Source organism: Humulus lupulus, chromosome 8, assembly GCF_963169125.1.
Source record: "Humulus lupulus chromosome 8, drHumLupu1.1, whole genome shotgun sequence".
Lineage (NCBI taxonomy): Eukaryota > Viridiplantae > Streptophyta > Magnoliopsida > Rosales > Cannabaceae > Humulus > Humulus lupulus.
In genome coordinates this window covers 78,590,471-78,616,324 of record NC_084800.1, presented here as the reverse complement: position 1 = coordinate 78,616,324, position 25,854 = coordinate 78,590,471, and the positions used below count along the sequence as shown (strand labels likewise).

Genomic DNA, 25,854 nt, shown 5'->3' with positions numbered 1-25,854 from the left:
CAGAATCTCCCAGTTAATCTCGATGTCCATCGGATTCTAAATCCGATCTCTATACCATAATAAATTCATATTTGCCACAGCACAACTCTTAGCTAATCCAGCTAAAGCTTTCCATTCAATCTTTCCTATATGTGGCTCACTTAACCATCTTTCTTTTTTTATCTTCCCTGAGATGATAATCTCAAACATAAAACTGGCCACCTGGCCCACCAGAAACTCTACTCTCGTTCTGGTCAGATCCTGTAACCAACATATTGCATAGGCAATTACTTTTCTCTATCACTGAGATGTCATAACAATCCACTAACTGATCCTGGTCTGTAAAAAGACCAAGAACACTTTCCCAAGGCACCTGAAATATCTTTATCACCCGAGGATACTCCTGCCTCTAAGGCATTCTTCAACCTTGGCAGATCTCTGCAGAGAAAATACCACAATACTATCATCGAAGACGATCACAAATCCCATTCAAATAAACCTTTGAATGCTCTAGTCATCTGATTCACAATCACTTGGCACTAAACCAATTCTCAAAACATATTCAGCACTTGCAGTGCTCTTATCTGATAAAACATAATCTTTTATATAACTTCCTCTCTGATCTTTTATTAGGAAATTTGGGGCATTACAATCTCAGCCACTTCTTCACATTCTACAGCAGCAACTTCTTCACATTGTGCAACATCCCCTTCTTCAAATTCTACACCAACCATTTCCTCATCAGCTATCTCTTCATGTTCCTCCCTTACTCCCTTTTCACAAACACTATCAACTACCTTATCTACTTCATAAGTAAGAGATCGTCTAGTTTTTGAGCTTCCAAGTGACATCTCCATGTCTTCCACATCATCATTTGGATCTGGCTCTGTATTATAGACCATACGACGAGTTGTTTCTCTAGTACTAAGAGCAGGTGGTGAGTCAATTACAACTCTAGCAGGTGCAGAAAACCTACGAAGAGCACTCTTTTTCTTTAAAACAGGGCTTCCAAGCAACATATCGTCACAATCAGCTTGAGTCTTCAATGATGCTTTTCGCTTTTTGGCCACAAAATTGCATAAAGCACCTGGACGAAGGTGTTTTTTTTGGAGATCTTCGTAATGTACTCATTTTTCAAGTTCAAATTGCTGCAATATAAAAAGAAAGATAACATAAGAATATAAATCAGAAATGCGGATCACCAAAGAGTAATAAACATACACCAAAACCATAAAACCAGAATTATTTCATTCAAATTCAAATAAAATCATAAATTACACCATAGAGAGTAATAAAACCAGATTTGTTTCATTCAACAAAAGAGTAATAAAACACCCAAATTACATACAAAAAGTGTAAGGAGAATTGTTTCATTCAAAGTACATAAGAAACAATAGGAAACTCAATTTTCTTCATTGGATTCAAGTCCAAAACACCCTCTATTTGAATCATTTAAAGCTATATACCAATTACTTGACTCATTCACCCTTGCATAAAAAGTTTTTTTTTACTTGTGAAGCTAATACAAATGGATCCCTAATGGATTGAGCTTGTCCTATATTAAAATTTACAAGGGTATAGAACTCTGACTTCTTAACACCCATTCGAATATTCGCCCAATCGCACGAAAACAATGGCACCTTAAAAGTACGATAATCAAGCATAATTACATCCTTGATAACACCAAAATACTCTTCTTTATCATTCAATTGCCCACTGTCATGTGCTTCCAAGTATACACCGCTGTTTTGAGTTGTTTTTTCAGCTCCTTTTTTATGGAATCGAATTCCATTAATCATGTACCCTTTGTAGGAAGTGACACCGCGACTTGGACCTTCAGCCAATTGAGCAAACATGTCATCTACTTTGTTCATGTTAGAAATCTGAAAATAAAAATATACTTGTAAGAAATTTGTACACTAAAACAAAACGTAAACTTTTATCTTGGCAATAGAATACAACCTTTTCATAAAACCATCACGGGAACCCTTCAGAATGTCGATTCCACAACAAAGTTTGATTGTTATTCAGATTTGAGTGTCTTTCTTTCAACTCATCCATATGGACATTGAGAAATGGTTCTACAATATCTGAGTTAAACAACACATACCGATGTGCTACTGCCAAGTTCAATCGGTCAAGCTCAAAGCACTCTGCTGCTGATAGTGGATTTTCTTCTAGTAATGTACTATCTTGATCATCATTTTGCTTTAAAAATGTTTCACAAAAGCGTACACATTCAACAGCAAGATAGCGATTTGCAATACATCCTTCTGGTCGTGCATAATTTGCTACAAATCCTTTCAATACTTTCATATATCTCTCAAAATGGTACATCCATCGAAATTGCACCGGACCACAAAGTCTAGCTTCTCGTGCTAAATGAACAACCAAGTGAATCATTGGATCAAAGAAAGAAGGAGGGAAATATTCTTCTAGTTGACAAAGAATTTCAAAGGCTTCTAGTTCCAATTTCATAATTTCCTCCTTTTCAACCACACGCTGACACAATCCATGGAAAAACTTAGAGAGCCGAAGAATTGTCTCTTTACAACCTTCTTCCATTAAACCCCTTATAGCAATAGGCAATAGTTGTTGCATAATCACATGACAATCATGAGACTTGAGTCCTGTCAGCTTCTGTTTCTCCACATCTACACAGTTTCTAATGTTAGAGCTATATCCATAAGGCAATTTCAATTCAAATAGCCTCTCACAAAGCAACTTCTTATCAGATTTTAATAGAGTGTAAGCTGCAGCAGGAAGAAGAGTAACACCATTTTCTTCATACGGATGGAGATGAGGCATAATGCCCATCTCTGTCAAATCTAATCTCGAGTTGTAGTGATCTTTAGATTTTCCTTTGCAATCGAGCAATGTGTTAAGTATGCTTTCACAAACATTATTTTCAACATGCATAACATCAAGGTTATGACGAACAACTAATATTTCCCAATAAGGCAACCTAAAAAAATAGAATGCTTCTTCCAGATTTGTTTTGTGCCTATACCACAACTCCTCTTTTTTCCCTTTCCAAAGTCATTAGTCACTTTGCTTAACTGCTCAGCTACTTCAACACCTGTCAATATAATTGGACATTGTGGTGCTCTTTCCCTTGCCCTACTGGTGTTCTTGTGGTAAAAATCGAATATGGTTGCAAAAGGACATCTTTTTTCTATGCTTCAACCAAACAACATTTGAGTGCTCGCCACAAACAGGACAACCATACTTCCCTTTAGTCGCACATCCAGCTAAGTTTCCATAAGCTGGAAAATCATTTATGGTCCATAGCAACATGGCCCTTAAATTTAAAAAAATTTCTTTGTAGAAATATCATATGTATAAACACCATTCCATAATTCAAGTAACTCATCTATTAAGGGCTCTAAGTAAACATCAATGTCATTCCCGGGTTGTTTAGGTCCAGGAATCAACATAGATAGAAAGGTAAATTCATCCTTCATGCACAACGCAGGTGGCAGATTATATACAATGAGCATTATAGGCCAACAACTATACGTAGAACTCATATTTTTGTAAGGATTGATCCCATCAGCAGCAAGTCCTAATCGAAGGTTGTTAGGTTCAAGTTGAAAATCTGGCCATCTCTCATAAACTGCATCCCAAGCCTCTGAATCTACCGGGTACCGCATTTTCCCGTCTGTTCTTTTATTGGTTGAATGCCATTTTAAGCTTAAAGTCGTCTCTTCTTTTCTAAACATCCTTTGAAACCTTGGTATAATAGGAAAATATCTTAACAATTTTGCAGGATGCCCTTGTAGAATCTCTTTTGTCTGTTCATTTTGCTTCCATCTTGGATATTGACAAGTGGGACATACTTGGGCATCAGCATTCTCTTTTGTATACAAACAACAATCGTTGACACAAGCATGGATATGCTTATAGCTCAGATCAAACATCTTTAGAAACTTTTTAACTACATACATTGATGTCAGTAGGAGATTATCTTTCGGCAACATTTCTTTGATCATCTCCAACATCTCACTAAAGCCAACATCTAAGATTCCATGCTTTGTTTTTAGATTATACAGCCCAACGATAGAAGAAAATTTTGTATACTTTGAACAACCTTCATACAATGGAGATTCAGCATCTGCTAATAGACTTTGAAAATCAACATCATTGTTATTGTCACCAAAATCATTGGCGTTACTTGAAAATACTCCCACTGCCCGAAATAAATCATATTCAAAACTTGTGTTTGTCGTGCTGCTTTGGACTGGATCTTCCCCATGATGAAACCATGTTTTGTAAGATTGGTCCATGCCCCACAAAACTAAGTGTTCGACAACTTCATCTGAAAGTTGATGTCTTAGATTGTGACATTTGTTGCATGGACAAAGAATCTTGGCTGGAAATCCAAGATTCGTCATGGCTGTCTTAAAAAACTCCCTAGCTTTTTGCTCATATTCCACCGTTGCTCTACAATTTTAGAGCATACGTCAATAATCAAGCACTGACACTTAAACTTATAGCCAAAAATAAACTATATGATTTTGGTTACTAACCTGTTAAGATGGATCCCACTTTTATCCATCTCCAATGAATTTGAATTTGATGTTGTTCTCTTAATAAAATCTTGTTTTTTGTCTGGGTTTAACAACTGTTAGACAAGACAATCACATTATTTGCGGTTGTAATTTCAGGGTCATGACAAGGTCATTAACACACATGCTTTTAAAAGAAAGCATGCCTTGGTTGAATTTCAGGTCATCTTAAAAGAGAATTTCAGGTCATACCAGTTAAAAAGATCCTTTTCTTCAATTAAATACCCTATTTTTGCTATTTATCCTATTTTTGATCATATTAGTTTTGGAGACCCTGGATTTACAAAATTGTTTTGGTTTTAATTGATTAATTAATTAATTGATTATTATTAGGATATGGTTTTGGTTTAAACTAATTAAAGATTTTGGAAGATTGTTAAAAAAAAAGAATAAAAAAAAAAGGAGATTATACAACTAATAAATATTTTTTACAACTAATAAATTAATTTAATAGTATTACAGATATTATTATTATACGGTTTGAATCATTTTTTTGTTGATTAAGACAATATTAAAGATAATAAATAGTAAAATATTGTGTACAATTTCTGAATGTGTAAATTACTTTTGTTTTTGTGGCTTGAAAAGCTTGTTTGCATTTTATTATGGAGATTTCTGTTGAAATCAGTAAGGCAGAGTGAGTTTCACTTATTTTAGATAGATTTCCTTTGATTGAAAACCTTATAGTAATTTTTGAGGAACCAAAAACTAGAGAGAACTACTGAAATTCCTCATTATTAATTAATAGACAATGCTGGTATAGACCAAAACCCTAAACATTACAAGGTTGAGTTAGATTGAGAGGCTCCCCTTTCCCAAAGATTGCCAAATTCTTCTCTAAGTAAATCTCACTCTCTATCTACAATATCTTCCCAACCTAACAACCCAGACAACTTCTAACACAAGTCTACAATATCTACTCAAGAGATTCTAGTGCTGTTTTTAATTTAAAAATCAGATTCTAAAATGGTAGCCACTAACTAATTGGGTTTGGATCAAAGACAAGATTTTAGCTTGGGTTATGGCAATTTTGTTATGGCAATTAAATCTAATATATACATATGGAAATAATGAAAACAATATGACTAAATGAAAAATCTAATCTATACATATAAAAGCTTACCTAACCATCTATCAATACCAAGTCAAAAAATTCAAACAACACACAATAAGTTTTCTTCCTTATATCACCGCAGCACACAAACAAATTTTCCATAACCTACTTCTCTAATACACACAAGTTTTCAACCTTCCATTATCACCACAGCACACAATTTTAATCTCAGAACCTACTTCTCTATGGATGAATATTTAAGATATTCAAACTCCTCTAACATTTTTAAGATATTAATAATAAGAGTTAAAAGAACAAATTCCGTACCTCTTGCAAATTAACTTTGCAATGCTCCTTGCCAATTCGATCCACAACCTAAAGAATATAATCAATACCTAAAAGATTAATACAAAATTAAAATTTGTCAATAGATATTAAAACAGCCTTTGAAATCCAAAATTTATTTAATTCGATCTTAAAATTTGGGGATAAAATATATACACACATTAATGCATGTCCCTCTACAACATTATATTAATGCATGCATGCCTTGTAGAAATTGAGTATCTCTATGAAATTGTTGAATTTGAAGCTGAAATTTGCCAAGATTGTGGCATTATTATTTCAAATTGCCTTGTCTTAGCTAGTTTTGTTAATGTGGATTTCAAATTGTTATAATGATGATGTTAGTAGTGACATTAGTCTGGACCACTACTAATGAATATATTTGGTCCACCTTTTTGGTATGAGATAAGTTTAAATTAGCATATTAAATATATCAAAACGTTAACTTTTACTTTCTTTTCTTTTCCATTTTTCTCTTATAAACAAGTACAAAAGTATCAAAAAGCAGAAGAAGCAAGTACAAGAACTTCAAAAGTTTAAGAAGGAAAAAACTACAAAGCTGAAATAAATGAATGGATACAAAGAATACCATTTCTATTAACAAGTTATAGACTGGTAGACATGGAGAAACAAAAGTACTTACTACTTCTAAATGGAGGGAAGCTTCTTGGTCTTCTTGTAGTAACATGCAAGTCTGTGAATCCTGCTCTCAACCAAAATCAATCGACCTGTTCCTCTCTAGATACTTCCTAATAGAGACTGCCTTCTTAATAAGATGGTACAGATCTTCAGGAATTTCAGGGGCAAGACCTAACAAACAAAACCAATTATATAAAAACAAAGAAATCCAATCAACCAAGACATACAGATAAGACATTTCCCAACCAAAGGCTACATTCCCTTATCATTCAATAACTGTATTAAGATACTCAAACAAGAAAAACAACCAGCTCAATTACACTATAATCCCAATTACCCAAAATTAAACAAATGAAAAACCATAAAAATTAATTATTCCCTTCGCTCATTCACTTGTATCAGCATACATAAAATAATTTCTATTTAAGAAAGCCACTATGTGGAATAATTAGAGTAAACATATCTTTCTAGTGTTGTTAGAAAGCTGGCTTATAAAGTTAGTTATGGTAGTTATATCCTACACATTGTATAAATGTTCCAGCTGTCTTATAAAGCTAGTTGGGTATTGTGAGGAAGAAAAAAAACTCAAGAGAAGAAGAGTGAAAACAGAGAAAAAAAGCTGAGATGTGATATTCATTCTTGCAAGGTTGAGTTCTGTAATGGTGTGTGTTCTTTCTTACTTTCTTTTATGGTTTCTTGCTGTGATCATAAGGTGTTTGTGTGTGTTGTTCAATTTTGGTAGTGCAACAACAAACCAGAGTTTGGGGGCTGCGTGATCCTGAGGAGTCTATGCATTTGCAAAGAGACAGTACTAATCCTAGACAAGATGCTTAGCATGTCCTATTGTATTATGTACAGGCTTAGATCTAGCAGTGTTTATCAAACTCAATATTATACTACACATTTCCATATATGGTTTGGTACTCTCATGTTTATGCGTGATCACAGTTATATTCTGTGAAGTTAACAACGACAGTATGAATCATTAACCAAGAGAGAAAGAGAGTGATTGTGCTTACAAAGAGAATTAACTTGGTTGATGAGCCACTTCCAAAATGTGCTTTTGCTAATATATAGATATAGACTTCCTCTTAAGCTACTAAATATCTAGTGATCAGGAGGCTGAACTTAATTATCAATGGAATGCACAATTTACTTAATGATTGTGCTTATTGAGTATGATAATTAGAGCCTACAAAGATAATAACTCAAGGGCAATTTTAATAACTATTCAATTTCCTCCTCTCTTTTTTTTAGCTAATTTTTTATTGTAGAGAATAGAGCATTGTTATTTATGTTTTATTGTTCCCATAAACTATTATAATTCATATAATACACCAGCGGTTAAGAATTATATTCTTTTTGCTATAGATGTTTTTTATAAATTGTAAGGTGCTATAATAAAATGGTTTAAATTGAGGAAAATGGATTGACAATATATCATGAACAAACTGAACAAAGTACTTATAGATAGATTAGGGAAAGAACTTCTCGGAATAAATAAGGTGTTAAGGAAAAATCAAAGATAAATGTGACTTGTTTGGGAAAAAAAATAATAGAAGTCCTGAAGAAACTCTCTCACAAAGCTAGTTCTCACAAATGTCATTTTCAAGCATATCTTCATTACAATATTTTTCCATTCAGAACAGGTTATACATTCTCAATGTGCATAGAAGTGCCAAAAAAAAAGCTTTAAACCAACTTTTTAAATCTGTTTTAGGGACAGTAAAAATAGAAAGTGAAAGTATACATTCCAAAAAACAATCACCATATTCCATTACACCAGTTGATTATATATTTAGATAGGAAATAACTTGGCTTAAAATACACACTATATAATGCATAATCCAAATGCAATGACAAATGATGCCAAAACAATTACTGTAGTTTCCACTGTCTTTTTACTAATTTTCTTGTATTTTTAATACTTGAATGGAGAAAAAGAGAAAATCTGGTAGAAAGAACTTCAATCTTGCACATGCCTACTGTTGGGTTTGTTTCACCAAATCCCAACAACTTTAACTATTTCATTTAAACCTCCAATTGTTTTCAAACAGTTCTTTTTTTTTTTTGGGCAACTAATTCAAATAAGGCTAAGGCCCACATATATATATATAAATATAAATAAGCTTCTTCTCATTAAAAAAATAGAGACAGGTGAGAAGATTTTCAGCTGAAGAAATATTTTGTCAAGGGCTTTAGAGAGAAAAGAGTACGAGAGAGAAAGAGTATTGGGTTTCTAGGTTGAGTATTAAGCCTCACGACTGTTAGAAAGTGTTGTGCTTGGTTTGAGTGTTGAGAGAAAGCACTTGTGAGATTTTTTGAGAGATATGCTGCCATTACTCAACTGTGATATGTACTCTTACTGTTGCTGAATAATAAATCTAAGATAGATATTCTTAAACTCGATGTAAATCGAGATATCTTGGTTGAATCATTATAAAACTCTGTGTTCTTTCTTTGTTTTATTTTTCTGTTAAGTTTTCTATGTGTTCGTTAATATTACTCTGATATTGTTATTAAGTAACACAGTTTCAGGATCTTGAAACTGGAAAACAAAGGGTTTTCCTTCAAAATCAGACACAGGTTTCATGATCAAGGATAGAAGATCAAGATCCTAACATTTATGTAGCAAGAAAGTCCAAGAACTCATCCAAGAAAGCATGTCAACAATGGCTAAATTTGAACTTGAAAATTTTGATGGTACCTGTCACTTCTCTCTATGGCGGGAGAGCCTGAAAGGCATCTTGGTACACCAGAAAGTGGCCAAAATGGTCGGAGATGCAAAGCTCTTAGAAGGGAAAAAGGTTGAGGAGATTGCTAAAATGGAGGAGATGGCTTACCACACAACAATTATGTACCTATCAAATAGTGTGAGAAGGAAATTAACTACCGAGACAACAACAATGGGACAAGTTGGAACAACTATACATGAAGCCATCAATCTCCTAGAGAGATTATATGATTTTAGAATGAATTCTTCTTTATCCTTAGATGACAATATTGACAAGTTCAATGAAACTATTGTAGGTCTTTCTAATATCAAGCATGAAGTGGATGAGGAAAACCAAGCAATCATTCTGCTAAGATCTTTACCAATAGCCTATCAAGAGGTGAAAGCTGCCATAAAATATGGCAGAGATGTGATCTCCTTTGATGATTACTTAATGTCACTAAATCATCAAGGAGAGGTATATGGAAATGACAAGAACTTGATTTTTAATTCCAATATGCTAATTTCTTTGTTTTTTTTTCTTCTTATTTAGCTAATTTCTAATTAAATGAACCTGTTGATTCTAAACTTGTAGACTTTTATGCTAAATGAAACTCTGAACACTCCTGCAAAACTTGCAGACTTTTATGCTAAATGAAACTTTGTACCAATTATCCTTGCTTTGCTTTGCAGCATCAATAAGCTTTTAATTCCTAGTAGTTTGAAATTCTTTGCAATGCTTTAATTATTCAAGAGCACAAACCTCTGTTTTGCACCTTCTTTCACCGATTCTTGATATACTAGTATTTTACTTTATGTCTCTCTCTCTCTCTCTATATATATAAATATATATTCATACATATATAAACTCATATTTGGTTAATCGAATTAATGGTAATAAGTTTCATGTGGCCATAACAAAAGATAAATCATTTTTATCTTATTTCTTTTTCTTTGTAGTCATATTTAGAAAATATGTTTTAGTGGACAACATTGTTAGGTGTTAGATTTTCTTATGATATGTAGGCCCCTCCACTTTGAAAGAGAAGGCAGGTGGCCACTTGAGCTAAGTGCAACTGGTTAGTATTATAACTTCTTATTTTTATTTATATACAGATTGATTCAAAGAGTGGTCTAATCAAGTCTCAAGAACTTATCTGTTCTGGTATGTGACACTAAAAAATTAGATTTGAAGAACTATTAACTATGAAGTGTGAGAATTCTTATCTGATATGTTAATGTTAATTAGAACAGATACAATATTCTTACTTTGAAATCAACACAATATAAAGTAAGATGACTCTCAAAGTGAGAACATGAGAGAGCTTTAATGCACACAAAAGAGGCATCAAGAATCACTCTGTTGCAAGCTGCATGGCTTGTCAACCTCTTACTACAGCGTGGATACACTGTCAAAATAGTCACTGTTCGAGACCTCAGTTTGTATTCTATTATTTATCAATAAAATTTCAAGGTATATTTGTTTGGTTTCAGATGTATTTATTCAAAGTGTATATTTGTGGGTTGTGTTTATGAATATTAATGGTACAGATGATTCAAAGAAAATGCAATACACTTGGTTTCATTATATGGAGCTAAGGAGAGACTTCACTTGTTCAAAGCAAAAGCAAATTTATTGGAAGAAGAGTCCTTTAATTCTGTTGTTGATGGATATGTGAGTGTTTTTCCCAGTAGTAGTTTCAGTGACTAATCTACAGGTCGGTCATTATTCTATTTGCTTTAAACTAATTCATAGCATCTGTATATTAATTCCAATTTTCATCAATGTAGCAGTGGTCTCCCCACTATCCAAGCATTTGTTTCAGCTAGTGTGGAAGATATTGTCTAGTTGGACATGTATTGTACACAGTTCAAATGTTATGAACAAGTTACAGCAACTCTACCCAACTTTGAGCATTCCTTAAAAGTAATTCTTTCTCTTCTATACTTACAAAAAAAATTTAGGCTGGTTTTTTATGTTGTTGGTTAGTTTTATTTCGAATCAAATATGCAATTACACCTCTTAAGCAACCAAATTCCATACTTTCATTGTTTGCATTGCAGATGTGCACATGAGAAACCTCTGGTACCAACGCACCAAGTATCAAAAGGAGAGGGTTTTGTCAACTTTTAGGTAATTCCCTTTGACATGTTTTCTTACTGCTAACCTAAATAAATAAAAATTAAATCTGTAACCAAGTACAATCCTAGGACAGGTGCATTAATAGCAGTTAATTCAAGAATGTAAATGGAGAAAAAGTAGCTCTAAAGAAGATTTTGAGACTCAGGCAAATCTTATTTATATATAGAACTTTACAACAGTAGCAATACACAACATAGAAATAAATGGAAGTTGTAAAAGTATAACTGAATACAACTGAAGCTAACAAAACTAACAAACCAGAAATAGAAAACTAATCATGTAATATTACATTGTCTAACAATATATACATATATTGTTATCTTATTGGAAAGCTTCCATTTTACCCTTGAATTTATAAAATTATGGCCCCAGAAAACCAGTGGTAACGGCTATTCAATAAAAACAAACAAGCATAAGTGGATTCATTACAAAAAACTAGTATACAATCTGATCCCAACTTAATCCACAAAACCCATTACAAAAATAAATATTTATGCTCTTTTGTAAACAAAATGATTGGCTGAACCTTAACTCTTTTTTAACTTTACATTGAGTTTTTCATATTAATTTTTCTATTTCAAGTAAATAGGCATGTTGAATCTAATAAATAAAATTTTCTACATAAGCCTTCCTTAGTACATAAAAAGTTAGTCTAATAAATATAAGCTTGAGCAGATACTACTCAAATATTCTATTCGCTTCTATTTTATCTAATAAAATAAAAGACACAGTTCAATTCTCTAATAATTGAATGGATACAAAGAATATCATTTCTATTAACAAGTTATAGACTGGTAGACATGGAGAAACAAAAGTACTTACTACTTCTAAATGGAGGGAAGCTTCTTGGTCTTCTTGTAGTAACATGCAAGTTTGTGAATCCTGCTCTCAACCAAAATCAATCGACCTGTTCCTCTCTAGATGCTTCCTAATAGAGACTGCCTTCTTAATAAGATGGTACAGATCTTCAGGAATTTCAGGGGCAAGACCTAACAAACAAAACCAATTTTATAAAAACAAAGAAATCCAATCAACCAAGACATACAGATAAGACATCGCCCAACCAAAGGTTACATGCCCTTATCATTCAATAACCGTATTAAGATACTCAAACAAGAAAAACAACCAGCTCAATTACACTATAATCCCAATTACCCAAAATTAAACAAATGAAAAACCATAAAAATTAATTATTCCCTTCGCTCATTCAAATATTTAGCAAACAGTTAACTAGACCTAAATTTCTTCCAACAAAAAAAAAAAGCAATGAAATGGGTCGACAATGACCGAAGATAAGGCTCAACATTGACTGAAAATAAGGTTCTACTCTTGAGCTCATAAAACAAAACACTAAGAATGATTACCGTGGGCCTTGAGAACACGCAAGATCCTGCTTCCAGTAACACTCTTCACCTGAGCAATACCGTGAGAGTCATGAAGAATCACACTGATCTGAGATGGAGTAAGACCCTTCTTTGCAAACTTGCAAATGTTCTCCTCAACCTAACATCATCATACTGAAAATAAGCTTGTTAATAGAAATTTTCATATCCCAACCTAGAGAAGGTCACGAGAGATTTAGGGAGATACAATGAGATGAGGGAGAGTAGTGAGGGAAATTTCAAAGATTATATTTTTATAGATATATATATCATCAGAAAACATGGCTCATGAATGCAGTGATTCTCAAGAAAAATATAGTCAAAATTTCAAATAAAAAATTATAGAGAAGCATACTTTATATTTACCATATATCTTGAGATTTACTTTGGCTCCATTTTTTTTTCTTCGTCAAGGCTCCAGTAGGAGGTTCGGTCCGAGAGAGAAGGTGGTTCGGTCCAAGAGAGGAGGAGGAGGAGGTGGTGATAAGGTTGAGTCTTTACCACAGCTAGGGGACAGGAAAATAGAGATAAGGTTGAGTCTTTACTTGTTTTCCAGCTAGGGGACGGGAAAATAGAGATGGGTATAGCAGGAAGAGAAAGGAGAGAAGGAAAATATGATGGAAAATGAGACAGAGAGAGAAAGAGATGAAAAGGGGAGTCTACTGCACATAATATGGAAAAGACTGGTTAGGCACATTCATTTGCTGCTTTTTTTTTTTCAGTTGCCGCGTGTTACTTAACTCATTTACTTTATATATACTATAATACTTTTTTAATAGTATTATATTCTTGTGTTATGCTAAGGGGTATTTGGTGTAGTGTATGGAGTCACAAACTTGGGCAGGTGACTAATAAGTCAACCTCCAAAGATCTGTTCCCTATATAGATGGCTAATAAGTCCATCTCTAGGGTTCTGCTCCTTAAATATATGGCTAATAAGTTCATCGCTGGGGATCCGCTCCCTAAGCCATGTGACACATGTCGGTTACCTTAGCCTTTTGGCTCTGGCTCTAAGTAACTAGCCTTTAGACTAGACAAACGCTTTTGTTTTCATCGAAGTTAAGGTCGGTCAAGCATTTCATACTTATGACGATAATGCATATGTCGATTAGATCTAATCTTTTCGGCTTGCATTAAACACGCTAATACCGTTCTTGACTCATAAGCCAATACTATACGACCAGTGCTCAGTACTACTGCCGAACTTGACTAATGAATCACAGCTTCACAGTCAATACTGACACCATTGCTGATTCTGACTAATAAGTCAGCACCATTCACAGATAAGCAAGATTTCTAAGCATTTAATATGCAATCAATGTCCACATATAGAGCACTCAACATGCTTCATTAATAACCATGCATGTCACTTACTGGATGTAGTTTTTTTACCTCTGGTTCGAGTGTGAAACAAGTTAAAAGAGTGACCCTTGAAAACGATCGATCCTTTGATTCTTTAGTGGTCACCTAGTCATAACCAAGTATAACTCCCATCAATGAAAATTAGCAATAAAAGGTTCTTGACCTAAACCTCACTCCCGGGACCTCGAATCGTACCAAAACAGTTAATAGATTTGATCCCGAGCCTTAGGAATTGAAACCTCGAGCCAAAAACCCTCAAAAGTGCCCAAAATAGGACCCTGGAAAAATAGGGTAGCGCTGCCCCCCTAGCGCCTAGGCACTACAAGCAGGGATGCTTTGCCCTAGACAGAGTTGTAGCACCCTCCCTTGGGCGCTGTAGCGCTAGAACCAGGGTGATTCAGCCCTGGTTTTTCCCCCTTCGTGTTCGCCAATTCCAAGCTTCAAAACTTGATTCCAAACCTCATTCAAACTCGTAAATGAACCCAAAAACAAAACATACAAGTCCTAGGCATCAAAACCTAATCAATCTTTGCCAAAAACTCCATTGAATTCTTACTATCCAAATAAAAATCCTAACTCAAAATCAAATGAAAATAGAGTATAAATAAGAGTTTCTATGGTTAGAATCTTACCTCAAGCTCAATATGGAACCCTCTTCATTGGTGGAACACAACTCTAGACCCTCAAGGCTTGATTCCCTAGCTTGATTCCTCAAATGGAGTTCAAAAATTCCAAAGGAAAAGAGGAAGAAAAAATGATCAGGAGAAGAAGTGTAAGATGCTCTGTTTTTCTTAAGCTTAAGTCCTTCCACAACCTTCTCAAGTTGATATAATCCCTTGGTCGAAAGACCAAAATGCCCCTAGGTTAAGTAAAAACCTCTTAAGGCTAACAAGGGTAAAACTGTCATTTCTCATCTAATCCCGGTAATCATAATTAACGTACTCCAATTCCTGTTATTCTCAATATTTTCAAATGCTAATAAATCATATCCCATTACCCTTTAATTCTTGGTAATGTACTAATTATCAAATTACCTCGAGCCTCACCCCGAGCTCTGAAATTAACCCCGTTATGACCAAACCGCTAACTTGCATTCAAAGATCGTCTCATGCCGAATAGCTCGAAAAAATCCACATTATAATTTGGCCCCATCATAAATTCACCAACATGCATGAAAATATACAAATATGCCTTCAACGGGCCAAATTAACAAAATACCCTTAGAATGAAAAGTGGACCCACATGCATGCATTTATCATCATATTATAATATAATTCACATAAACATACATATAATCATTTAATGGTATAATAAATCAATTAAGACCCTCCCGGCCTACTAATCCAACCAGTAAACCTCATTAAGGATTTTGGGGCATTACAGGTACCATGTATCCACCAATCTGTCGTTCAGGACCAATGTGCTGACATGTCTCTTGACTTGTGACTTCACAGCAAAATAATATGCACAACAAAGGTATCAAATGGTTTGTTTTAAAAGTACGCACTACAAAAAACCAGACTTTTTCCCGCAAAAACCCTCTAGGTTTTACTGACGCAATTTTGCGTCAGTAAAAAGCCACGACGTACCCCCGTCGATAATGGCACTTTTGCCGACGCAAAACGTAATGCGCCGGGAAAAATAAGGATGCGCTGGGAAAAAAATTTGTTGCATTATTGTGGAAAACACTTTTAGCGGCGCAAAAATGCGCCGACAAAAGATGATTCTTTTAGTGGCGCAAAATTGCGCCGGCAAAAGATGTGTCTTCTAGTGGCGCGTTTTTGCGCTGGGAAAGGTGGATATATGTAGTGACGCATTTTTGCGCCGGTAAAGGTTGAGACTTTTGCCGACGTAATTTTGCGCCGGTAAAGTATTTTTTAAATAAATTTTTTGATAATATTACTAATTTTATTTTCAATATATTAATATTAATTAATAAATTTCGATTTTAATATAATAATAATTATTTAATTTTTTAGTAATATTATTTAATTAGAAATAAAATTAAAATTAAAATTTTATAAATAAATAAATAAAATTACAACTATTAATATTTATTGTCTCCACCAAACATGAAAATATAAAAGTAGTTTAGTAAATTAAATCTCTAATAAATTAAACTTTAAATAAATAAATAAAAAGTTATACAAATGTGTACTACCCTCCTCATCATCCCCGCACCCATGAGCATCATCGTCCTCGTCCGGATCCTGTTCTGGTAAGTCGACAGTAAAACCAGGAGCCAATACACCAACATGCTTCAACAAAGCACTGAGCAGGACATCTTGACGCCGTTGACGACTCTCAAGTTTAGTCATATACTTCTTTAGGTTATGATTTTCCAGCATAATGTCCTGAGTTTGCTGCAAAATGGTGTCCACTTCAGGTGGCAATTTCCCAGACATTTGAGAAGTTGACGAAGATCCTGCCCTCTTTGCGCCAATTGCCTTCAACCTAGGCAACCCCCCAAACCCTTTCTTATAACGCGAGCGGGGTCCAAGGACATCCGTGACAATATCCATATCAGGCGGGAACTGACCGTCGACATTATCACTGACACAAGAAGCAGCAAATGATACAGGAGTCGTACTTTACGATGCTCGATGCTCGGTCATCTCAGTCTGCACAATAAAAAGCACGTATCTCGAATTCCAATATAACATTATTTGAAAACCTAACTTATAAATTTGTAATATAACAACATATAAAATATAACTTTATTATCTATCTGCCAACATCCTATCATTAATGATTGCAGACCAATGATTGAAAAAGAATGTAATTAATTTTGTTCCTGTATAAGGGAGCAAGTGGGCTAAAGTTAATTTGGTCATGAAAATCCATATCTAAATAAAAAACATGAAGATATTGTTGATATATACAGTAAGAGCAGTTAATTCCATTAATGGGGAATTTACGTCTCTAAACATATACATAAACTATATTTGCATGTTTGTGATTTAGATATGGATTTTCATGAACAAACTAACTTAGCCCACAAGCTCCCTTATACGAGGACAACATTAGTTACATTCTTTTTTTTATCTTAGTCCACAATCATTAATCACAAAAATATTGGCACATAGATTATAAAGATTTAATTGTTGAAAATTTAATTAATAATTAATATTTATTAATTATTTACTAAACTTTTTTAAAGTTAAATGATCATAAATTAATTAAGGTTATGCAACTTACATGTTTTGTCGCCGCTACATCACTAATCCACTTATCCTTCTTCTTGTGGAGGTGCTCGAATGTGTCGTTCATGCTTGGAAGCTCGCCAGTAGACGGGTCCATCTAAAAAAGAAAATTGTTTAAACATTGTTACATTTATAATATTTTCATAAATGTAAGGATATAGGTTACTATACTTTACGTGATCATAAACATGGGCAACGATGGATTTGGAACCGTGTCCTCCTGGTATGGTCATTTTTGCTCGAGCTTCTTTATTTCTCTTTGATATATGCTTCAAACATAAAATAGTACTCATTAATCTAGATTGTAATTTTATAATTAAACATTAATGTAAAATCTACGGCATACCTGCTGAGAATCAGAAGCCCAAAAATCGCATAGAATAGCCCAATCAGAAGAAGTAATCGACCCAAAAGGTTTTGACTTCGCTCTCTCATTGTCTACCTCTCCTCCAACCTCTACCCAGTGTTTCTTCATCGTGTGGCGCCAATTAGTCAGATGCTTTTGCATTTGTCTTACCATGGCATCGTTGATTACTGGATTATCTTCTGGATAAATGAATTTTTCATAAAATCACAATTAAATTTGGAATTTGTTAAAATATTATGAAGATAGACAAAATCTTTAATAGTGAGTTATTAAAGATTTAAAAAATGCTTACAGATATCCTCTGCCGAATAACTTGGATATCAGCTGGTTTTACTTGTTCCCAAGCTAGTGTAGTTAGGGGTACGGTGTTACACAAATAACGAGCCATGGAATTATTGAACCACTTGCCATACGTTTGAATAGCTTTTCCAGTTTGTGCATCAAACTCTACTTTCAAATGGCTAACTTTTTTGGTGGCCAACTCCTTCTCGATATTGGCACCATAATAAGCTCCCCTGCCCCTCTTGGAGCCACCACCTGTGTCATTACTTGGTTTGGCCATTCTACATTAAAATATTCATTAATTAACTAATTCAAATTACGTATGTTTGTTGTTTTTTGTTGAAAAATTAACATTTTATTACTTATGGTCTTTTCCAACCTAGTGGATCCCTTGGAGATAGTAAGCAGTCATGTACTTTTCCACATTTTTTCAAGATGTTTATCAAACATCTTGAAAAAATGAGGAATAATACATGAATACATTGGCTATCCCCAAGGCATCCACTAGGTGCATATCTATTACTTTTTATATATATAAAATTAACATTTTATTACTTATGGTATTCCCGAACCTACCCTATTCCAACCTAGTGGACCCCTTGGAGATAGTAAGCAGTCATGTAGTTCTCCACATTTTTTCAAAATGTTTCTCAAACATCTTGAAAAAATGAGGAGCAATACATGAATACATTGGCTATCCCCAAGGCATCCACTAGGTGCATGTGTACCTATATCTGATACTATCATTAATTAATGATAATAAATAAAGTTTTCATTGAATTAAATAAAAAGTTACGTATACTTGTTTAAATTACATATCACTGTCCTCATCATCACTAACTACAACATCATTACGAACACCACTATCACTATCACTATCGACTAGAACATTGTCGTCATCCTCATCATCTTCATACTCGGCTAACGTGTCGTCTTCAAATTCAACTTCATCATCGACAACAAATTCATATGAACCTTCGCCAACCAAATCATCGACGTTGTACACTTCAGTGGGATTGACATCAACCCGATCATACTGAAGATTATAAAAAATTGGAAGTTCTACCCACAACTGAAATGAAGAAGAATTAACTTCTTGCAATGTTGGTATATCATTTGTGGTCTCAGTATCATCAACATTGGAATTTGAGAAATCCCATACATTCCTCGGAATGTATTCATTAACTAGCCTCCAATCATCCCCATTTTTCACATCTCGAAGATAGTACACCAACTTCGCTTGAGATGCGAGAACGAAAGGGTCATCTTTATAACATTCTTCCTTTGCATATACGCTCGTAAAATTGGATTTTACTTTAATTCTACTTGTATTGAACCATCTACACTTGAATAGGACAATACTATAACCCATCAAGTAGGACAATTCAATTACTTCTTCCAGAACTCCATAGTAGTTCACTCCTTCCTCACTTGGCACCATTACACCGCAATTTTGTGTTTTAAGCTTCATATTACGATCATGAATCACAATTTTCACACCATTCACTATCATCCCTGGATATGAGAACACGGTGCCGCTTGATTTGTTTGCAAGAACATACAATTCATTATTCACTTCAGTAGGTGTTGACTCATACAAATCGTTCACCTATCAACATTAACATTGAAAGTTAGTTTTGGATTGATTAAGTGGGGTTTCGGAAAATAATTGACTAATATGCATACTCTTTCTTTGAACCACTGAGCAAAATCAGCTTCTTGTTGAACTTCAAGATTCGAGCCCCCCCCCCCCCCCCCCCTTCTTCTTAATTCATCCATATGCTCACTACAAACGGACAACAATGTTATGATTTTTGCCTTTACTTGGTATATAAACCAAACAAATTTATTGAAAAATACTAGAAAACACACCTAAGGTACTCCTTAATTTCAGCACAATTGTTCAAGATATACCACTCAGCCTTTTGCTTTAATTGCGGATTGAGGAGCATACTTGATTTCTTACCAAATGGACAACCAACAGCCTTATAAATAGAATATTCCCGATTTGGTTGGGATTCAACGCGATCATCATTCCTCTTAGGTCGATTAAATCGAGTCTCAACCCCCCGAAGGTACATTGAGCAAAAGGTTAAGGCCTCGTCGACCACGTAAGCTTTTGCGATTGAACCTTCTGAACATGCACGATTTCTTACATACTGTTTATAAACCGCCATTGAACGTTAAATGGGATACATCCACCTAAAGTGCACGGGACCGCCAAGAATTGCCTCTTTCGGAAGATGCAAAACCAAATGCACCATAATGTCAAAAAATGCAGGAGGAAATATCATTTCCAACTTGCATAAAATGGTGATAATGTCTGTCTCCATCTTCTCAAGGTCTTTCACATTCAAAGTCCGTGAACAAAATTTTTTGAAAAAACTGCACAACTCAATAATTGGCTTCCGAACTTTAGGAACCAAAAACGATCTAATTGCGGCAGGCAACAACTGCTGAAACAACACGTGGCAATCGTGTGATTTCAGCCCAGTTATCTTGCCATCATTGACATTGACATTCTTCGAAAGGTTTGCAGCAAAACCGTCTGGGAATTCAACTGACTTCACAAATTCACAGAAAACTCGACGCTCCGGGACACTGAGGGTGTAACTTGTAGAGTCCAAGAACTTTACTTAGCTAAGATAGATAGTAGTATGATAGTATTTATAGCATTATCTTTGTTACTTTGGATTTTTGGTTCAGACCGGGAATTATTTGGACACTCATAGTAGTACTTATAGATTTTCTAAGTATAATCTATAGTTTAAGAATATTAAGTATAACCTAAGGTTTGATTAATGTGACTGATATTAAGGATTATATTTATTATATTATAAGGTTTAGACATCAACCAATAGGATTTTAAGCACATGTTATGAATGGTGATTAAGGATTAAGTATTTTTGAGGATTAAATTTAATAAGGAGTAAAGTTTGAATGTTATAGGGTCAGTCAGCAGCTTTGAATACGTTGAGGGTTTAGTCAAGGCTGTTTACTCCATTCAAACTTAGCTAAAAATGTGTAATTTCGTGTTTAATTATTCAGCGTGTGCCGATATATCGCAGCTATAGGGGGCGATATATCGCAGCACGTAGATACGGAAAACACGAGACGATGCACGGTCGCCTTGGGCATACTAGCCCAGGCGATATATCGCCTACAGGGGGCGATATATCGCCTCCTCCAGTATGTTTTCAAACATTTTTGAATTCATTTCCTTTCAGCCATTCAAACTCCTTCAACAGTCCAGCATCTTTTGAACGAGTCTTCAGCCTCTGCTGAACGATTATTCAAATGATTTTCACCTAAAAAGCCATTATTTTTATTCAAGTAAAATCAAGATACTTTCAATCCCAAACTCTATAAATAGGACCTAGTACCCAGCCATTATTCACCTTTTACTCTAAGTTCAGAAGCTGCAAGTGTTAGGAGAGTGTGAGAGTTAAACACCTGGGTTTGGGAAATCATAAGCTTAAACATCATAAGCTTATCAAACACTTTGGGAAGTGAGGTTCTTTAGTATTTCGGTTGTGGTTAGATTGGTCTTGCAAAACTTTGAGGTAAACCCGAAACTCTATTTCATTGTTTCATGTTATGTTTCCCTTCTCTTAGTCTTCTACTCAGTCCCCTAACCTCATTCTTATTTTGGTTAGGGAATCCAAGTTCTTAAGCACATAAGTTGTGGTAAGCACATTTCTCAATGGTTTAGTCTTCCTATTCATTTTTCATTTCTTCTTCTTCATAAGACTCACTCTTTCTCATATGGTTTTAGGAGTGTTCCAAAAGTCCCAACTCAGTCCATCATATCCCGGTAACTTTGGTAAGGAAAATAGGCTAGAATCTATATGTTTATGTTTATGTTATCTTATGTGTTATGTTATGATATGTTATGAATATGTTATGAATTTGTTATGCATGTGTTTGTTGTAGGCTTGGGCTTATGCCCTATTTGACTAACAAGACCCCAAAAAGATTGTGGGCATATGCCTATTTAGCTGGTAGGACCCCACTAATCTCATGGGCATAAGCTTGTTTAGTCTATGGGACCCCAAGTAATAATGGCCATTATAATAAGTGTATTATGTGTTATGATATGTCTTTACGTTTATTATGAAATCTATGTTTATGACTATGTGTTAGATTTTCCTTGCTGGGCATTAGGCTCATTCCTTTCTGTTTATGTGCAGGAAAATAAGATTTAGAGGCGGTAAGATTCGTGACGCTTAGAGGATGTGTATCGATGGTGAATGGAGTCAAGGGGCCGAGCGTTATTCGATTCGAGGATGTAGTCTTGTTTATGTTTTTTATGGTTTTAAATGTATTTTCCGCATTTTCTATGTAACTCTTTTTACTTTAAGTTATTTTTGTTTTAAAGACAATGGGTACCCATATCCTACTTATTTTGTGAAAGTAACCTTTGTTTCTACAAGTTTATAATAAATTATGGTATTTTCGCAAATGTATGTTTTAGTAAGAATTTGTATGTATAGTTCGATAATGGTCCAAGAGTCTAGATTAGTGGGTCATTACATAACTGGCGTGCGATTTCTTCCACTTGTTTCCCTCTTTGCGGAGGTGGAGTTTTTCTCTAATTTTCATGTCTGCTAGATCAAGTATTGCCTTGTCAATGTCTTTAGATTTTCCCTCTAAGTTCAACAAAGTTCCCAAGACACTGTCGTAAACATTCTTCTCAGTGTGCATTACGTCCAAGTTATGCCTCAGCAATAATTCATTCCAATAATCAAGCTCGAAAAATATGCTCTTCTTCGACCAATTAAGTTCAATCTAAGCCCTTGTGCATTTCACACCACCAAATTCTTTGTGTTTCCCATGATGTCTAATCTACAAATTCTCTAATTGCTTCAACACATCATCACCGGAGTAGTCTTTCGGTTGTGGCCTGAGTTCCTTGTTACCGTCGAATAGTGCTCGTTTACTCCTTCATTCATGATCCATATCAAGTGTAGAGTCCAAGAACTTTACTTATCTAGTTAGATAGTAGTATTATAGTAATTATAGTATTATCTTTATGACTGTGGATTTTTGGTTCAGACCAGGATTTATTTGGACACTCATAGTAGTACTTGTAGAATTTCTAAGTTTAACCTATAGTGTAGGAATATTAATTTTAACCTAAGGTTTGATTAATATGACTGATATTAAGGATAATATTTATTATACTATAAGGTTTAGATAAGAACCAATAGGATTTTAAGCACATGTTAAGTATGAGTTATTAATGATTAAGTATTTTGAGGATTAAATTTATTAAAGGTAAAGTTTGAATGCTCTAAGGTCAGTCAGCAGCTTTGAATACGTTAGAGGGCTTAGTCAAGGCTGTTTACTCCATTCAAACTTAGCTAAAAATGTGTAATTTCGTGTTTAAATAATCAGCGTATGCCGATATATCGCAGCTGTAGGGGGCGATATATCGCAGCATGTAGATACGGAAAACACGAAACGATGCACGACTGCCTCGGGCATACTGGCCCAGGCGATATATCGCCTACAAGGGGCGATATATTGCCCCTCTCAGCTTATTTTGAAAGTTTTTGAATTCTTTTTCCATTCAACCATTCAACCTCTTGATAAGTCCAGCACCTTTTTGAACGAGTCTTCAGCCTCTGCTGAACAACAATTCAAATTATTTTCACCTGAAAAGCTATTATTTTTATTCAAGTAAAATTAAGATCCTTTCATTCCTAAACTCTATAAATAGGACCTAGTACCCAGCCATTATTCACCTTTTACTCTAAGTTCAGAGGCTGGAAGTTGCTAGGAGAGTGTGAGAGTTAAACACTTGGGTGGGGAAATCATAAGCTTGATCATCATAAGCTTATCAAACACTTGGGGAAGTAAGGTTTAATAGTATTTCAGTTCGAGGTTTAGATTGGTCTTACAAGTCTTCAAGGTATTTCCACACTCTAGTTCATTGGTTTTATTTTCTTTAAGTTCTCATAATCTTCTACCAGCCTTCTAACCTTATTCTTATTTTGGTTAGGAAATCTAAGAACTTGCATATAAGTTTATGGTAAGTATGTTTCTCAAAGGTTTAGTCCTTCCATTCCTTTCATTTCTCTTTTTCTTCTATAGACTCACCTTTTCTTAATGGTTATTAGGAGTGTTCCAAAGTCCCAACGCTGTCCTCTTATCCCGGTAACTTTGGTAAGGAAAATAGGATAGAATCTATATGTTATATGCTTATGTTATCTTATGTTTTATGTTATTAAATGTGTAATGATATTAAATGTTATATGACCCATATGACTAACAAGACCCCAAACATATTATGGGCATATGACCTAATTAGCTAGTAGGACCCCACTAATCTAATGGGCATATGACTTGTTTAGTCTATGGGACCCCAAGTAATAATGGCCATTATAGCATGTGTATGATATAAATGTAATGTTATGTTATGTTTTTATGTTTCTATGAAATTTATGTATATGAACTATGTGGTAGATTTTCCTTGCTGGGCATTAGGCTCATTCCTTTTTGTTTATATGTGCAAGAAAATAGCTATAGTGGCGGTAAGGTTCGTGGATGCTTGGGGAATGTGTATCGGTGGTGAATGGATTCAAGGAGTCGAGAGTTCGATTTTCGAGGATGTAGTCTTGTTTTATGGTTTTACATGTATTTTTCCGCATTTGCTATGTAACTCCTTTCTATTTTAAATTATGTTTTGTTTTTAAAACAATGGGATCCCATATCCTACTTGATATTTTATGTAAGTAACTCTTATTTTTACAAGTTTCCTAATAAAGTTATGGTATTTTCGCAAAAGTAAGTTTTACTAAGGATTTGTATGTATAGTTTCGTTAATGGTCCAAAAGTCTAGAGTAGTTGGGTCATTACATCAAGAAACCTTCTATGTCCAATGTACGCAATTTTACTTCTAATCCCTACAAAGGGAGTTTCTTCATTGCATGTAGGGCACGCCTTGTACCCTTTTGTGCTCCACCCAGACATCATAGTATAAGCTGGGTAGTCGTTAATGGTCCACAAGATTGCTGCACGCATATTGAACAAGGTACTATTGTATGCATCTCATGTCTCGACACCATTCACCCATAACTCCTTCAACTCGTCAAGCAAATGTCTCATATAGACATCGATATCTTTTCCAGGTGAAGAAGGACCTAGAATTAGAATAGACAACATTAATGATTGTGGTTTCATGCACTTCCATGGCGGCAAGTTGTATGGGACAAGTATCACAGGCCACATGCTGTAAGAGTTGCTCTTGTTCCCAAAAGGATTGAAACCATCTGTAACCAACCCAAGCCTAACATTTTGAGGTTCGGCTGTGAAAGATGGGTACAACTCATCAAGGTGCTTCCACGCCTTACTATCAGTGGGGTGCCTCATCACACCATCTTCCTTTGGCCTGTTAGAATAGTGCCATCTCATATCCTCTGCAGTATATCTCAAACTGTACAGCCTTTTCAATCTCAGCGTCAACGGAAAGTACTGCATGACCTTATGAGCCACTTTCTTCCCGTTCCCATGATTATCTTGCCAGCGACACTCACCACAAACCGGATAGAATTCCAAATTCGCATTCTCCTTCCAAAACAGTGCACAGTCATGCTTGCAAGCATCGATTGACTCATATCCCAATCCAATACTCCGCAACTTTTCCTTCGCCTCATAGTTAGACTTAGGTAAAATTGTTCTGTCAGGCATAGTGCCGACTAACAATTCCAGCAAACCATCAAAGTAATGATTGCTGCACTTGTTAATAACTTTCAAATGCATCTGCTTCACCAAGAAGTTCAACGCGGAATACTTTTGGCAACCCGGGTACAGTT

General features: G+C 34.8%; 1 protein-coding gene and 1 long non-coding RNA gene across 2 annotated transcripts; both read left to right on the top strand.

Annotated features, from left to right (window-relative positions):
* The first annotated feature begins 9,257 nt into the window (after positions 1 to 9,257).
* Positions 9,258 to 9,956, top strand: LOC133795680 (uncharacterized). Its single transcript, XM_062233138.1, has 2 exons — positions 9,258 to 9,776; positions 9,894 to 9,956. Exons 1-2 carry the CDS (start codon positions 9,258 to 9,260, stop codon positions 9,954 to 9,956), a joined length of 582 nt encoding a protein of 193 aa, XP_062089122.1.
* Positions 9,957 to 10,676: 720 nt separating this feature from the next.
* On the top strand, positions 10,677 to 11,433 carry LOC133793906 (uncharacterized). Its single transcript, XR_009875017.1, has 3 exons — positions 10,677 to 10,737; positions 10,850 to 11,016; positions 11,363 to 11,433. It is a non-coding gene; the product is annotated as an uncharacterized LOC133793906 (long non-coding RNA).
* The last annotated feature ends 14,421 nt before the right edge of the window (positions 11,434 to 25,854 follow it).

Coding starts and splice junctions, on each gene's coding strand:
- LOC133795680 (XM_062233138.1), top strand. CDS start 9,258: ATGGCTAAATTTGAACTTGAAAATTTTGATGGTACCTGTCACTTCTCT. Junction 9,777..9,893: donor CACTAAATCATCAAGGAGAG/GTATATGGAAAT, acceptor CTAAACTTGTAG/ACTTTTATGCTAAATGAAAC.